At 41.2% G+C, this 17,384-nt stretch overlaps 1 protein-coding gene across 1 annotated transcript in view; it reads right to left on the reverse strand.

Moving 5' to 3' along the window:
- Positions 1–3,031: 3,031 nt before the first annotated feature.
- The window catches only part of slc1a7a (solute carrier family 1 member 7a), a 46,540-nt gene continuing 32,187 nt past the window's right edge, over positions 3,032–17,384 (reverse strand). The window contains exons 9-11 of the mRNA XM_086270507.1: positions 9,578–9,712; positions 9,283–9,382; positions 3,032–4,598 (exon numbers count right to left, since the gene is read on the reverse strand). Of these exons, the coding sequence (XP_086126633.1) occupies positions 4,332–4,598; positions 9,283–9,382; positions 9,578–9,712 (502 nt within the window). The 3' untranslated portion in view covers positions 3,032–4,331. The remainder of the gene's footprint in view (positions 4,599–9,282; positions 9,383–9,577; positions 9,713–17,384) is intronic.

Consider the following 17,384-nt stretch of genomic DNA (forward strand, 5'->3'; position numbering starts at 1 on the left):
ATCCTGAAGACCCCCCCCCCCCTCTTGATTGACACGTGGCTGTTTGAAGTTCTGACTACATAAAAGATGGTTGTAGCCGCATCATTGACATCACAAATGAATTTTAGACTCTCTTGAAGGTTCAAATTTAGAACTTTGGCTGCTGCCATGTTGAGGTTTCTTTTGGAACCAGTTGTGAAGGTGGAATGCTAATGCAAACTGTACGGGTGAAGTGCACAGAGACAAATATCGGCTAATTAGTACCGACTAACAGACTACTGAAGCACAACCTTCTTGGTTGGTCTGTACCACACAGTAAGTCATAACCATTAAATATGTTCCAAAAGGCCATAACAGCACAGACACACACAGTGAAGAGCTCCAGTATAGTGGATGAGGCCTAGAAGACTGCGGTCAGTCAATTCAACGACACCCCACACTCAGATATCCAGGTGGATAGGTTAAAAACAAATCACCCCACTCAAGAGGACACTAAGGCCAAAACAATATTTTGTGTCAGGCTATAAAAATTAGTGTTTTAATGTTGTAAAGAAGGACAATTTAACATGGGAGTCTGAGCAGTGGCTCTCTTTTAGAACCAGCCTGAAGTGGGACATAGAGTAGCTACAGTTTTTCTAACTCCATGTTGTCTCCATTTTTCATCTCCCCTGTTGCCCCGTGGACATGTGGAGACTGTGCAGGGATGATTTTCCTTTCTCAGTGGAATAAACGACGTCAAACTGCAGCATATTAAAAACAAACTCGATGTTATTTTGCATGAATCCACTCATTTATTTAATTACTCACTAAATGAAGAGGCCAGACCATCAACCCGCCATCCCGCTTTAAATCATGACTACACCTCCACATTTTTACCACATTGTCATCAATTCCTAAAATTTGGGAGCTGTGGTTTCCTGAGCAGGTGCCAATGACTAGAACCTCGGGGATGACACCTGTCTCATTTAAAACTCTGAGGGTCAGCTCGCCTCTTTTGGTACTGAAGTGTCTGGTGTCATCACGGCAAAAATGTGAAGAGCCCTCTTCAGAGAAAACATTTTGGATTCTGTACAAATTGGCAAAGGAATTTAAATGTTTCTCCCAATTATTTGAAATAATAAGCTGAAGTACATTTTTTCCCAAAAGACGCATATTTCATGCAGTGAAATTTATGTCATTTTCCTCTGCTTGTATGCAAGGATACCGCACTCAGTTTCAAACATTCAATGTATAGCTTAAACTCTGTTTTGCAAATCCTGTGCTACAGATAATTAATTCTTTAGTGTATTAAAGGCCTAAAAACGCTATGCTTGACAGTCACTTGAGAGCCTTGGTGCACATCAATATGAAGATTTTAGTTGAATCTCAATAAACCCAGTTTGTCATGAATGAGATCAAAGGCCTCCTATAAGTTCTTCTTTTAATGTTGCTGCTTTAATGCTGAAGCAGGTTCAGTATTTTTCAAGCTTCCACAAATGACACTTAGCAAAGTACTTTTCGCGTGCGATAAGACACGTTTATAAAGTTACTCCCAATTAGAGCAAATTGTAAAAGAATCGTCACTTTTACAACACAATTTATCCTTCAACGACATGTATAATACTTTTTGAGTGTAAGTTAGGAAACTCTAAGAAAAAAAGTATACATTTTAGTGATAAATTAATGATGTATGTGAGTGTTATTCTTATAATAGCAAGGATTTAATTTCCCACTGACAAGGGCAGACATTGAAAAAAACCAAACAAACAAAAAAAACAAGGCGAGAATATTCCTGTTGAACATCACAGACGTCCAAACTCATCTCTGAAATAGCAGGACTTTCGTTAATTTAAGAGCATTAAATTTCAAGGAGCGGAAGAAGTTTGATGAAAACTTCCTGTCAAATTTGTGCACGCGCACAAAACCCAGTTTTCCTCTCTTAGTTTTTGTCAGTGTGATAAATGAAGGCCCAGTCTATCCTTATTCGACAGGTCAGTTCGAAAATAGTTTACAGCTACTATGAAGGTCTTAGCACATGATTTACATCATATTCATACTCAACAGCCATTCGGTGAGTCCTTGGTTATTCTCAGCCTAGAAGAGACCGATCTCATCATACTATTTCTTCACAGGATAAAACTGAATAGTTCGTGGAGACTTATATAGGATTCTTTCACACATGTGTAGGACATTTGTTGACTACATTTTCTACTTTTATGAAACAATGCTTCATTTTTAAGTCCATTTTTGGGCTTTGCAGGGTTTTATTTGGTGGTGTCAATAAACGACAGATGGGATTTTGGGTAGAAAGAGGGGGCATGAGATGAAGATAATGGCCTGGGGCTCCAGATGAACCCAGGCTACTGCAGTAAAATAATTTTTACTTGCAGTTTTCAGTCCTTGAATGGTTTTTTAGTGGTCCTATTGATAAAATCCAAAATACCTCACATCTGTATTTGTCAACAAATAAATCAGGCAGTGCTGTCTGTCTATATTTTTGGATATATTTTCCCATTTCTTTTCCATTTTACAGAGTTGGTACATTTTCATAAATAGTGGACTACAGTGAAATGTTTCTTTAAAACATATACAGAATGGCAGCCTTTGCGACATATTGATATGATAGTAAAATCTACATTTTCCTTAAACTTTAAATACCTACATGTACAGCATATATCACATGGAAAGTTCATTAGAGTATGAGCTGATAACTTGTGTTGATTTGTCTCGGCTGTCTGAGCGCACATCAGCATCGCGCCGGTCCCGGTTGCTTCTCCTTTGGTTGTTTAAGGCAAAGAGGGAATAATAAAGTGGGGTGCAAAGATAAAGTGGCGTGACTTCAACACAAGGACAAACACTCGTCTTTGTTTTCAGTGCGATTTCCATCACCGTTCTGCCTTGAACACACATCACTGGAGGTATGAGGCAGAGGACCCACTTAGGCTAAGGACAACAAGGCAGAGAAGAGCAGTGTAAGGAAAGTTGTTTCTAAGAAAATATGGGAAAGGTAAAAGAATCACAGTGATTTTTTGTGTTTTTTCTTAAACTTTCAAATAGAAATGGTGGTGGAGGTGTGGGGGGGGGGGGGGGGGGTTTCAGTGCAGAGGAGCACTGGCTCTACTGTGAGCCTCTACTGAATGAACAAGTTCACTGGAGGAAGCTCGTTTCCACAACTTGTATTCACAATCTCATTCTTTTGGTCTCCACTCAAAGCCTGTGACGATAGGTGACTGTAGAGCATAGACCAACCAGTTGATCAACAGCTTTACTTTAACACTTAGCCCTCTCTTCACCACACTAGACTATCACATGTTTTGCATCACTGCTAATGCAGCATCAATCCATCTGGCAAGCTCGTGCGTCATGGCCTCAGACCAGTAGGTGCTCATTTTTTTCACACTCAGCTGTGACCTGCCCTAGTGCATGCTGCAGGTCAAGGCTCGAGGAAGCCATCAAAACCAGGTCATCTGTGATTTTCTATAAAAACCAAACCACCAAACCTGACACCCTCAGGTGGGTCTAGAAATTTTGATAATAAAATTATGAACAGAATCATTCACAAAGTTGCCAGAATCCACCGCCCACTGGGAACGAGCCCGATTGCAGTACACGGAACTAGAAAGCCCACCAACAGCCCCCTGATATCCCATAACCCCAAATCACCCGTCACAATCAAACGCCTTCTGTGGTTGAGCTTTATATTTCTAAAATATGGACTTAACTCATGCATTTATCGTTTGTCTAATAGCTATAGCAGAACAGTTTTATTTTGTTCCGCTGTGTCTTTTTGTGCTGAAAAATGTACCAAATGGGGAACTTTTTGCCCTGATTTATCATAAACAACGCAATAGTCAACAAAAAGAAGAGAGAAATGTAAAAAAAGAAAAAGAAAACCAATATTATGCTAAATACAAACCAGATCAGAAAGCATAAAAAGAGACATAAGTTGATGTCCGTTTGTTTTTTGTCTGCAGTCCACGGAGGAAAAGGTGCCTTTAAATTACATTGGATATAAGTTGGTTGTGTTCTCCATATGCAGTCCTTTAAGACTGCTGATCACAGTCAGTCCTCACACAGGGTCTGTTCTTGATTTAAAAGGTCCTTCAGAGTAGCACACGGCCACTGCTGCTACCCAATATATGTATATATATGATAAATATGTACACACACAAACAATCAAATGTGGATCATCATTTGGGTTATGTAGGAAAAAAAAGTCTTTTTTCCCTCCATGCATACATCTACTCATGGCTGCTCTCACTCGAGGGGATAAGCATGTGAACTCGGTCACCTCGGCTCTTTAATGCTTCGTCCTGTGCTGCTGGTCCTGCAGTCATGGATGTACCGGTAGACTCTGACAGAGCAAACGTTTTTTACACATTAGTCTCCAGCCCGTTCATGTCAATGGAACAGTGGTCCTTGTCCCTGTGTTCTCTCTTGTGGTGAGAGGCGTGAGCGTGCTTCTTCTTCTCTACAGGTCGAATCCCCTCCTCCAGCTGGATCAGGCGAGCCACGTCAGGGGAAAGGTGGTCCTGCTTGCTGCCCGGTGGAGGCGGCTGGTAGCAGCCGTTCTTCTGGTTCTGGTAGTTCATCATCTGCTGGATGCTTATCATGGGTTTGGTCTCACATATAAGAGGCACCTAATGGACATGAGAATGAACAAAAAGAAGTGTCAGAATCACTTAATAAACAGGCAACACCCACAAGAACTAAAAATAAACAGCAAATTAAAATTGTGAATGAACTGAGTTTTTATGCAACAGGAAAGGATTTTATGGTCTTATTGGCCTTATTCAGCTCCCCTCATCCCCACACTGTAAAAAAAAAATCTTAATATAAAAGTATTTTACTGTGTATTTTACAGTTTTGTACTGTTCTTCCAGAATATCATTAAATTCACATAAATAGACTGTGATTTTACATGTCAAATGTAAATTAACGCAAAATCACTGTAATGTAATAAAACATAATTTTCTTGTTTTTTAAATGTATTTGTCTGTACATGTGCATATTTAGATTGTTAAAATACTTTCACAAATGCATCATAATTTCACAAATATTTGTCCGTTATTTGAAAGATTGAACTGTTAAATTCAAATGTAATGCTATGGAAAAATATATAAAATGATTCGTATAAACTTTTTCTACATTAAATAATTATTATCATTATTGTTATTTAGGGCGATCGTGGCTCAAGAGTTGGCAGTTCGCCTTGTAATTAGAAGGTTGCCGGACGCTCTCGGTCGTTGTGTCCTTGGGCAAGGCACTTCACCTACTGGTGATGGTCAGAGGGGAATTATAAAGTGGAATTGTAAAGCGCTTTGAGGGTCTCATAAAGCGCCATATGAATGCAATCCATTGTTATTTAAACCAACTGCTAACTGTATATTTCTGTACATTTAAGTATTATTATTCATATTGCCGCATTCATTGACCTTTTTTATAGGTAATTTCATTGTTTAATCACATTAAATTGTTCCTAATTTAATGTTTAAAAGCACTTGAAAAAGGCAAAATCCCATGTAAAATTAGGGCAACAAAATGTATTATCATTACTGAAAATAAAGTTATTTTCTGGTATTATTTTGGCGCCCCAGCTGCTGGAATATCACTGTTTTTTTAGAAAAATTTTTTTTACGGTGCACCTGGTCATGACAGATGACCGCCCCCTCTGACTCTGGTTCTGCCGGAGGTTTCTTCCTGCTAAGTCAAATTTATTCATTCTCACACAACAGCTGATATATCCTGGGCAGTTTAGGGTCCAGGATCTTGGAAGAGCCAGGGATTTAACCCTTTAAAATTATGAACAATGTACTCTTTATCTTGACCACAGATCCTAAAAGGTGCATACAGTATGTGCAAAAGTTTTGAGCCACCCCTCATTTCTTTTTATTTTGTTCTTCAGGCTTTTTGAAAGTCTTCTTTGACTGTTTTTTCACTCCTTTTCAATCCAGTCCTTATAGCTGACTATTTTCAATGGATGTCTTTTATTTATTAAGCTACTTAACACAGACTCATGTATCGTTTAAGTGTGGACTGGAATCCTGTGCATTCTGGTCCCTACAAATGAAAGATACTAACATCTTCATCTCCAGTGTTCCAGATCAGCCTACTGCGTTTCAGTTTTTTGTGCCAGCGTCTCCAAAGCATACATAATAGCAGGTCTTACTACCATATTGTAAACTTTCCCATTTATATTTGCTGCTGTGTGCAGGTGAGATTAGGAACTATAGAAAAAGAGGCATGCTCGTAGAATGACAAAGTAAAATGAGATATTTAAAGAAAGACATTAGCAAAGAAAGTTGGTTAGTCGGGGAGACGAAGTAGACAGGAGTACTGGGAGGCTGGCGTGTGGCAAACACAGATGGCAAATGCAAAGAAAAAGGCTTATAGGGATTTTTATGTGAGGCTGGACTAAGGAGAAAAGGACTTGTATCGATTGGCTAGATGGAGAGATTGTGCTGGAAAAGATGTGTTGCAGGTTAGGGTGATTAAGGACAGAGCTGGATATTTACTAATGAGTGAAAAGTGTGTTGAGAAGATGGAAGGAGTGCATTGAGAAGGTGATAAATGAAGAAAATGAAAGATAGAGGAAGGCACATGGAGGACAGTTAGCGCAGAGGATTAGTACGGAGGAAGCAAGGGCAGCTATGAAGAGGATGAAGAGTGGGAGGGTGGGCAATAAACCCATCCATGACCCAGCGTTAGAGGTTCTTGTCCAATATTTTCTGGTACTGGCCCCTCACTGTGGTGTAGCCGTCTTATACTCTCAGCAGAAAAACAGCCGTAAAGCATAATGTTTCCACCTCTGTGCTTGACTGTGAAGATGGCGTTCTTTGGGTCATACTCAGCATTTCTTTTCCTCCAAACATGATTGGTGAGTTGATGCCAAAGAGCTCGGTTTTGGTTTGATCTGACCATTCAGATGTTCACTGGAAAATTAAAGACAGAAGTGTGCATGTGCCTTCTTGAGCAGCGGGACCTTGTGGCAGAGAGGTGCACAAGTCTTTGAGGGGCAAGTCTCAAGTGTATAATGGATGAAAGTGACGTTCTATTGTCAGATAAACACCAACTAGTCCCACTATAACAATTTGTTATGTGTTATATGTGCTGTGTTGATGCACCACAGCATTTAAAGTGATGAGAGCGTACTCACTCAAGAGGGCTGTTGCAGTTAAAAAGAATAGACACAAGTAAAGCAAAGTGAAAAACTGCTCAGTTGAAGTCGATAAATTTACACTTTAAACTTTATTGCTTGTTACAACCGGATGCAGGATGTTAACTAACCTAGTTTGTAGCTCAACTTTCTGATTCATAGGCATCTCTTCACCTCACTAAGTGACTGACTTATTACCGGTAACAGTCTTTGTCGCTTTGTTACTGCTATCTCTCCTCGAGTGTTGTTTGAAAAAAACACTTTAATATCTTTTGTCTGTGAAGGTTCTCAGTCATCCAGGTCATGGTGGTCTAAAGAGCTTGGAAAGAAAAGTGTCTGGACGTCTCTAATATCTTACTATATGTATGGACAACAAAGATTTAAGAAACATTTCATTTATTTTACTGTGCATTTACTGTACTATGCAACCTTTGGAAAGGGTTGTGTAAAAATCTTTATGACATTTAGAGTCCTCGCAGCCGATTAATTTAAAAACAAAAATTCACAAATTATTAGCATATTCAGAACATTTCCTTAACTAACAGAGAAAAATGCACCGTCTCATGAAACAATGTGCAATTCAGGGCTGTGGTCTGTCCCTTATTTACATCTTAATTTTACCCTTTTACATGGATAAAAAATGGTTTTCAAGACTTGAGTCCCAAACCTTGAGTCTAAGTCAAGTCTGAAGTGTTGCGAGTGCAAGTCGCCATCTCTGCCTTGTGGGCACTGCAAGACTGCACTCCATTAGCACCAATGGTGTTGCTGGTGACTGTGGTCCCAGCTGCCTTCAGATCATTAGTTCATTCATGTAGTTCTGTACTGATAAACCACCTTTCTCATGATCATCCACAACCCATCAGGCAAGAGCATGGAGCTCCAGACTCAGAGTGGTTGATGGACATTTTGTATTTCTTCAGTTTCTGAATAAATTGCACCAACATTGGACAAAGGATATTGAAAAGGATATTGATCAGTGTATTGAAGGAGGACAGGCAGAGGGCTGGTGTGACAAAACAAGATGCTAGGGACAGAGTGAGATGGATGCAAAAACACACAATAGCACACTATCAGTTATGGATTGGCCTCCCCTGAGGCCAGACCTCAACATTATTGAAGCAGCGTGGGATCATCCAGACAAAGAACCAAACAACAGGCAGAAACATCCAAAGAAGAGTTTTGAATGTCCTCCAGGCCCAGAGAACTATTAGTGAAGACTACTTAAAGAAAGCTTGCCTAAGAGAGTTCAGGCTGTGCTGAAGATGAAAGGTGATCATACCAAATATTGACTCTTAAGCTCATTAGAAGTATAAAAACTCCGCCTTTTCTTCATATACTGTATTTCGATCTGTTTTTGTAAATGCTTTTTTTCCATTTTCCTACCAAGATAAAAAGGGGCAGCTCAAGATGTTTGCACAGTAATCTGTGAATAGCTAGTCATTACTGCATATACTCTCTGCTAGAGTTAATGCATTGACAGCTATGACAGAATTGGCTATAAGCATCAAATCTACTTTCTTGCTGCTTGTTTTGCTGCCCACCATTATCAGAATAATAATGTGCAGACTAATAATAATCCCCGGTTGGCTCCCTTTAGTGATGGCAGATACAGTAAGTACATTTTAGCCTATTATTATAGTAAAATGCTGTGGTTATCTAACATGTTTTTATCCATTATAAATGATTTGTTCATAATGTTAATACACTGCTAATATATAAGCTGAGTCATATCTCTCTCTTGGCGCTCTTTTTACTAGAGCTGTGATTTACTTAGCCTTGATTATCGAACAGAATTTGAGGAAGTGGAAATTGGTGGCCAATCACAAATAAAAGTTGTGTTTTGTTTTTGTGGTTTTGCAGTTCCTATTCCTCTGCTTCCAATCTTTCTGCTAAGAAAAGCTATCCAGGGAGAATACTTAACCGCATGAGAATAATATCTAGTTTTTACTTTCATACTTTCATCAAGAAAGTAAATAAAGGGTAAATCTGTTGTACTCGTTTTGGAGTTTGGAGTGTACGGAAAAGGAAATATTGCCACATTCGGTTTTCTGTCTGTCTTTCAGAGGAAGACAAATGCTACTATAGTTAGGTCAGGAAGACCTTGAGAAAACAATGCGGGGATTGCTTGCAGCATCGAGGTCCGCTGATCTAACCTTAGATGTTCTCACCTGTTCTCCCTCTTTCACAAAATCCTTCCTGCAGATATGAGCCATGATTCCTGTGGCCAGAGCGTCGCCCATCACATTGACCATGGTCCTGAATCGATCCCTACACGACAAGGTCAAAAGTTATTCGCAGTGAAGACTGATGAAGACCGTGGTTTATACACCCTATAACAAGTTAGTGTGTATTCCTGATATTTTGCTGATTGTTGCTTTTTTCAACCTCTGTGCAAGAAGCTAAGAGTTACTGGTTTTTAGCTATGATGATTGCTGTTAGAGAAAAAAATTAACCTTTACTTACAAAGCCCAGTCGACAGCAATGATGAGAGTGATGTCATCAGTGGGCAAACCCACAGAGGTCAGCACGATCACCATGGTAACAAGACCAGCCTGTGGGATTCCAGCTGCACCGATGCTGGCGGCCGTGGCAGTGATGCTGAGAGAACAGAGAGAGAAAGTCGGGTACGTTTATCTTCAAAGGATATACAGGAACACGTCCTTGTATATGACCTCCCTGAAATGAAGGTGCAGATCTGTTTGTGAGCACTGAAACCGCAGGGATGGAAAAATAAAGCAAACATAGGGACCGTGGAGAACTATAATTCTGAATTACTTTAATACATACTGTACGTGCCATGCATAACTGTTTTGCTTCTTCTTCAGTGCAGAGTGCAATATAGCTCCAATTACTCATCCGTACTTACTTGGCAGCAGCAGTTTCAGCAGATTGATATTTTGTCCACAAATACACACGATCAGCTTATAAGAAGGGCATGAACTAATCCAAAGCTGGTGTATGGTAAGATAATTTAAATACGCATCACTCCCCTTAAACAGTGTTTGCTCATTTTCTACTCTAGCATGACAGATGCTGAAAAGTGGCATGACATAAACATTTCTGTGAACACTGGGTCCTTGTTTTCAGAAGTAGAAAAAAATAGGCTCCAGTTTTCTAGCTTTTGATTTTTCTAAGCAACAGAAAAACTATCCCAGCACATTGCTAGACAGCATAACCACGCTCTTAGAAAACTGCCTCCACCTCCAGCTTTTCTTTTCTTTTTTTTGCTTCTAACTGACTCACTTTAAATTAGATCCCTAAAAAGGTTAATATTTTTTCTATTATTTGTAGCAGTCACGTTACATCCTCTGGGGTTTAGAAATGAAGCCAGAGGAGAAGTGTGAAAAGCAACAGTTACTAAATGGCCACTTGAGGCTGCCTCCAAAATGAGTCAGTTCACAAGGATATCCAAGGATATCCGTTAATGGATTTAGCTTGCTAACCAAACTAAGAAACATTAGTGTAGCCAGTAGCGGTTTTTGATATGGGCAACATGTGCGGTTGCCCAGGGCGGCATCTGCAAAAATTTTTTTGCTCGTGCTCATGCTGCCCCGACATCAGCCAGCACATTTTGGGAATGGCATAGGCACCGATCGGCTTTCTATCGCCCATTTGCTGGGAGTAAGGTCGCCCTCCCTTTGCAGGGTGCGCCTGCTGCTTGCAGTTGCAGCACAGGGAGGAGAGAGCGGGGGATTCACTGGCTGGCTGGAGCAGCATCTAATAACCAGCTCGCAAAATAAAACAAAATAAAAACAAAACAACAAACACGAAAACACCAGACATTATGATACAGACTTATAATTTGCAACAATGTTTTTTTGAAATTCTATTCGAAAAGTGAGCGCGAGAGCCCTCGGTGCGCCTGCTGCTGAAGTCAAAGTAAACCTTATTATCATCTCTGCTACATACAGTCCAGCATATGGAGAGACGAGGCTCCAGTTACAGCAGTGCAAGTAAACAAACACTAAATATAAGAAGAGTTAGAAAATTAGTAAACACTTTAGGACTCGGGGTAAAGGGATCAATAACAATTTAAAATTTACAGTTTCATGATTTAAAGTCTCACACACAACCTGTCGAAAGGGGAGGGGGCCGGCTGCTTCCAAGTAGAGCACATTTCATTCATAATGTTGTAAATCCAAGCCCATTATGTATTCATGATTTGTTCCTGGGTTGTGCGAAATCCCAGAAAATAAACCCCAGACAAAGCGAATCTGTGAACTAAGGTGTAGGTCTATTAGGGAAATGTTGTGGTGATCCTCGGGCTGAGGATGGGTGTTCATACTGGAGTGCAAAATTAAAATGGAAGATGGACAAGAAAAGGTCAAAGCCATCAGGTGCTCAGTTTAGAAAAAAAGAGAAACGAAGAGGAGGAGAAACGAGCAAAAGATGCAGGTAAGCAGATGTGCGATTGGATAATGGCAGGTCATCCTGAAACAATCAGAATCAGAATACTTTATTAATCCCTAAGGAAATTATGTGGGTTACAGTTGCTCCAAGAAGAAATGGTAAAAATAGCAACGTTATGTTACAGATTTTACACACTTAAGAAATAGCACTAATATATACAGATCACTCAATTATAAAAATCAAGGATTAACAGAGGTGATTATAAATAAATATTAAGAAAATTGACAAGAATATTCCAGAGTAGAAAAGAGTGTGTGTAAAAAGGGTGTAACTATTGCAGTGTTTACAGTGCTTTATATGGAGCAGTTGTACAGGGAGATGTCCACGGGCAGGAATGATTTCCTGTGTCGTTCAGTGGTGCTTTTTGGTGATCTCAGTCTCTCACTGAATGCGCTTCTGTGACTAGCCAACACGTCATGGAGTGGGTGGGACTTATTATCCAACATTGTCTTTATCTTGGACAACTTCTGCCTCTCAGACACCACCCTATCGAAGTCCAGCTCCGTCCCCACAACATTAATGAGCTTGTGGATCAGTTTATTTAGTCTGTTGGTGTCTGTGACCCTCAACCTGCTGCCCCAGCATGCAACAGCATAGAGGATAGCACTGACCACAACAGAGATGCAACAAGATAACATCAATTAGTAGGGATAGTGAAAAGGTCTGTTAGCCACTTGACTATGATTGTAAACAGCAGACACTGATGTAGTTTACTGAATCGTTTGGACTGTGTTCAGCACAATATTAATTAGTCATCTGTGTAGACAGCGAGGTTATTACAGTTAACCTAAACTAAATTAAAGCTAGATGTGAAAACATTTAAATTAACTAATGTGGCAAAGAGAAGACTCAGCTAAAAGCTTAACACTGATACGATTTTGTGATCTTAGAAAACAAAGCATAATAAGAATACAGGGATGTTTTAGTATTTTTGTAGTTTGTTAAATTTTAATACAACTTGTCTGATGAGGCATTGATGGACTTTGTTATTGAGACGCTAGATGTCGATAACACAGGTACATGTGTAGTAGTAGGTACATGTGTGACTCAGGTGCTTGAAAAAGTTCTGTGTTTTTATTGGAACATTTTGCGAAGTCCTACCTCTGACAAAGTAATTGAATACACTTAATTTAAAACTGAAACTAATAAGAAGTTAACAAAAACTATGTATGTTCAAACAATAGAAAACAAACTGAAACAATAATCGTGTTAAAGTTTTTACAGTATCTGAAGATCCCAAAGGAACGGCATCAGAATTTAAAACTTTTCTGGAAACCCATGTACGTGACTTCTTGTCACGATCACAAGCTTCTCTTTAAAGCCTGTATATGCTCCCAGTAAGAAAGTATCTAGTATCTAGTATCAGTTACTCTTTTTAAACTATTTATACGCAGAGAGCATCTTTCCTACCACCCATTTTTTTCAGCTCACAGAGAAACAAGCTTAGCAGCGTCTCATCTGCAGTTTGTACCTATGAAAAATAGCACAATCTGTCTCTACTGCAACCATTTAAATGCTGCTGCACTGCTAATCCAACAAAATGATATATTATATAACAATCTTAATTGTAGAACTACATATTTTAGTTATGTAAAGTTTCAGATGCCTTGTCCACTACTGTGGAGAAAGAATTAAAATATTTTGGGACAGTGACGGTTTTGAGCTTCTGGACTTTTGAGTGCAATTTGACTGCTTTCTCCTGGAAAGAACAAGAGGTTGGGGTTCAGGTTGGGCTAGCATGCAGATGGAGCAGCTACGTGGTCAGTAGCCAAACCGCGCGAACAGGATGCAGAGGGGGAAAAAATATTATAATTCTCCGTGACAAGGGAGCTGAGTAATACAGGTCATATGGGTTTTACTGCCAAGGGATTATGAGGGAGTGTGCACAGACTGCAGCCATGAAGAGGTCTGCTCTTAACATTATTACAGTAGGACATCGATTCAGAGGAGGGACAGGACGTTTCCCTTAGCCCGAGCCTGGAGGGGTTGGTGGTGGTTTGCTTACTTTTGACTGAATATTACAGAGCTGTGGTGTTGGTAGGATGAGGCCTGTCAATATTTTTTCTGTCTGTCTGTTTTCCCCCAGGGCTTCCAGACTGATTTAGCAGAAATCAGATCAGACTAAGAAGCTCACATGAGGCGTAATCTTTGTGACATTTACATATATGTGTATCTAGTAAATCCCACAATATTTTTATTAATTCAGAATTAAACTGAACGTGTGACATTATTATTCACGTTGCAGACAGAGCACCAAAAACATGCCTGCTGTTCATTTTTAACCCATATAAATTTCTCCCCGACTGCTGAGATATAAATATCTCGTTGTTGAATGTAACATATTTTTAAAATTCCGTTTTATTAAGAGAAATTAAGAGAGATTCAACTTCTTACCATGACTTTGAATTATACTAAGACAAGAAATAAAGTAAGTGGTTCTGTAATAGCTCTATAATTCCTCCCAATCAGTGCCAGGCTCCCAGTTACAGAGTTAATTCTCAGGCATTAAGTGGCAACTCTATAATTTAACAATAAAATAATATAATTTCTCTGAGATTTCTTTTAAATACGACTTAAATTAAATCTGAGTAAATCAGTGTTTAATGAAGTTTTTGTAGTGGTGGATTTTAGTACCTTTTAACAGACATCTGCACACCAGCTGACAGAAAGAAGATAAATTATCTGCGTTTAATGAAAACACCTTTTTTCTTAGCAAGTACTACAAATCTGGGGGTGAGCCTGACAAGATTTCCAAATGAATTTGAATTTTACCACTGTGACTTCATGAAGGTTCAATTTTGATTAAAGGATCTGTAGTTTGAACTATCCTGACCTTTAGTCCTAGGCAAAGAGCAGATCCCCAAGGAATGAATTCTACACTCAAAAAATTATTTAAGTCCAAAACGCTGGATTACACATAAAGTTTGTGTAATTTTGTAAGATAAATACAATATAAAATGTTACATTTAATGGAATCATGTCAAAATGTACTTGTCACCTTTTTTCCTTAATGATTGAATATTTTAATAAATAAACCTCTGATTTTATATATTTCATTTGTGTTTTACCTACAACTTTTTGCTTCGTGTTTATGAGCGGAAACAATAATTTTGGAGTGTGCATATAGGCAAATGTGTTTAAACTCTATGTTGTTGTCCACAACCACTATCCGCTACACAAACCATTACACAACCACTATCTTACTAAACATTTTAGAAAATGTTTCCAGATGGACAGGAGCCACTGTGTAATTATTTTAACAGAATGCATTCATTAAATTCATAACATTAAGTTAAGATGGCGCCGGTGAGGTCGGCTGCCGTCACGACTGCTCCGACCACTTTTTCTTTGTCTTTGTTTTTTAAGTTAGTTTTCAGCGTTTCTAAATCGGCAAAATCATCACCATTGGGTACATTAGGTATGACAGTGACACTCTTGTTTCTATTGGTATACAATGTACTCACAATTCGAAGTTTTTAACTCCGGATCCGAGCTGGCCGAGTGAGATCTCGAGGGAGAACAAAGGGAAGCGGCGGCGGCCTAGAGGGAAGCGAGCCGGCGTCAGGAACAGGCTGAGAGCTCGTGCACACCGCACACCTCTGCCTAGCATCCTGCTCGCCAACGTCCAGTCACTGGAGAACAAGCTTGACGACCTCAGGGCCAGGATAAAGTTCCAGAGAGACATTCGGGACTGCAATCTCCTCTGCTTCACCGAGACATGGCTGAACCCAGCGGTGCCGGACCACGCCATCCAGCCGGCCGAGTTCTTCTCGGTTCACCGCATGGACAGGACACGGGACTCGGGGAAGTCAAGGGGAGGCGGCGTGTGTTTAATGGTGAACAACAACTGGTGCAACAGTGCGAACGTTGTTCCTCTCACACGCTCCTGCACACCAAATCTGGAACTACTGTCCATCATGTGTCGTCCTTTTTATCTACCTCGGGAATTTACATCGGTCATTGTAAGTGCCGTTTATATTCCACCACAAGCGGACACGGTCACCGCCTTATGCGAGCTGCATGAGGCACTCACACAGCACCAGACACAACACCGGGACGCTGCGCTTATTGTGACGGGGGACTTTAATAGCGCCAACCTCAAACGCGCAGCGCCGAACTTTTATCAACACATCACCTGCCCCACCAGGGGTGAAAGGACACTGGACCACTGCTACACTACGGTCGAGGACGGCTACAAGGCACAATCCCGCCCCCCGTTTGGCAAATCTGATCACGCCGCCATCTTCCTCATGCCAAAATACAAACAAAGGCTGAAACAGGAAGTTCCGGTTCAGAGGAAGGTTGCGCGCTGGACGGATCAATCGGTGGCCGCGTTACAGGACGCACTCGATGACGCAGACTGGGGCATGTTCAGAAACAGCTCCGACGATGACGTCAACGTGTTTACGGAAGCGGTTGTGGGATTCATCGGGAAACTAGCGGATGATACCGTGGAGACAAAGACTATCACAACGTTTCCCAACCAGAAGCCGTGGGTGGATAAAACCATCCGCGATGCTCTGAGATCCCGCACCGCTGCCTACAACACGGGACTCATGACGGGGGACATGGACCCATACAAAGCCGCGTCATATAACGTGCGGAGGGCGGTGAAAGAGGCGAAGCAGCGCTACGGGAGGAAACTAGAGTCACAACTCCAACAGAGTGACTCTAGGAGCCTGTGGCGGGGACTAAGGACAATAACGGACTATAAAGCACCAACAACCGGTATGACGAACGCGGCCGTGACTCTGGCAGACGAGCTGAACACTTTCTATGCTCGCTTCGAGGCTGCAGCTAAGGTCTCCAACAATGCTAGTGTTAGCGGCGCTAACGGCTGCAGACAGGAAGATGCTGCCAGCACCGGAAACGTGCTCGTCATCTCCGAGCATGAAGTAAGGAGAGCCTTCAAAAGAGTGAACACCAGGAAAGCAGCAGGACCAGACGGCATCCCAGGTCGTATCCTAAGAGACTGCGCATACCAGCTAGCTCCTGTGTTCACTGAGATATTCAACATCTCTTTATCTCAGTCGGTGATCCCCACATGCTTCAAAGAGTCCATCATTGTTCCTGTCCCGAAGAAACCCCACCCTGCTTCTCTCAATGACTATCGCCCTGTAGCCCTCACCTCAGTAGTGATGAAGTGCTTTGAACGCCTGGTCAGAGACTTCATCATTTCTTCACTACCAGACACACTGGACCCACTACAGTTCGCTTACCGTCCAAATCGTTCCACAGACGATGCCATCTCTCATCTCCTCCACACATCACTCTCTCACTTGGACACTAGAAGGGGGAATTATGTTAAAATGCTCTTCATAGACTACAGCTCTGCATTTAAGACCATAATTCCCTCCACACTCACCACCAAGCTGGAGCATCTGGGACTCAGCTCATCTATGTGTCAGTGGATCTCCAACTTCCTAACTGGCAGACCACAGGCAGTAAGGATGGGCGGACATGTCTCAGCCTCCACCACTCTCAGCACTGGAGCCCCCCAGGGGTGTGTTCTGAGCCCCCTGCTGTACTCTTTGTACACATATGACTGTGTGGCCACTACCAGCTCCACCACCATCATCAAGTTTGCTGACGACACCGTCGTGGTGGGCCTGATCTCTGATAACAACGAGACGGCCTACGTGAAGGAGATTAGGAATCTGGAGAACTGGTGCCAGAGGAACAACCTCCTTCTAAACGTCAGTAAGACAAAGGAGCTGATAGTGGACTTCAGCACTAAGCAGGAGAGGAACTACCAGACCCCCGTCATCAACGAGTGCCCAGTGGAGAGAGTGGACAGCTTCAAATACCTCGGAGTTCACATCACGCAGGACCTGTCATGGTCCTGTCACATCAACACCGT

This window comes from Aulonocara sp. 'chitande type north' Nkhata Bay, linkage group LG18 (assembly GCF_057382095.1).
Source record: "Aulonocara sp. 'chitande type north' Nkhata Bay isolate Kocher_YH1m ecotype deep benthic linkage group LG18, A_spYH_male_GT1.1, whole genome shotgun sequence".
In the NCBI taxonomy this organism is placed as follows: domain Eukaryota; kingdom Metazoa; phylum Chordata; class Actinopteri; order Cichliformes; family Cichlidae; genus Aulonocara; species Aulonocara sp. 'chitande type north' Nkhata Bay.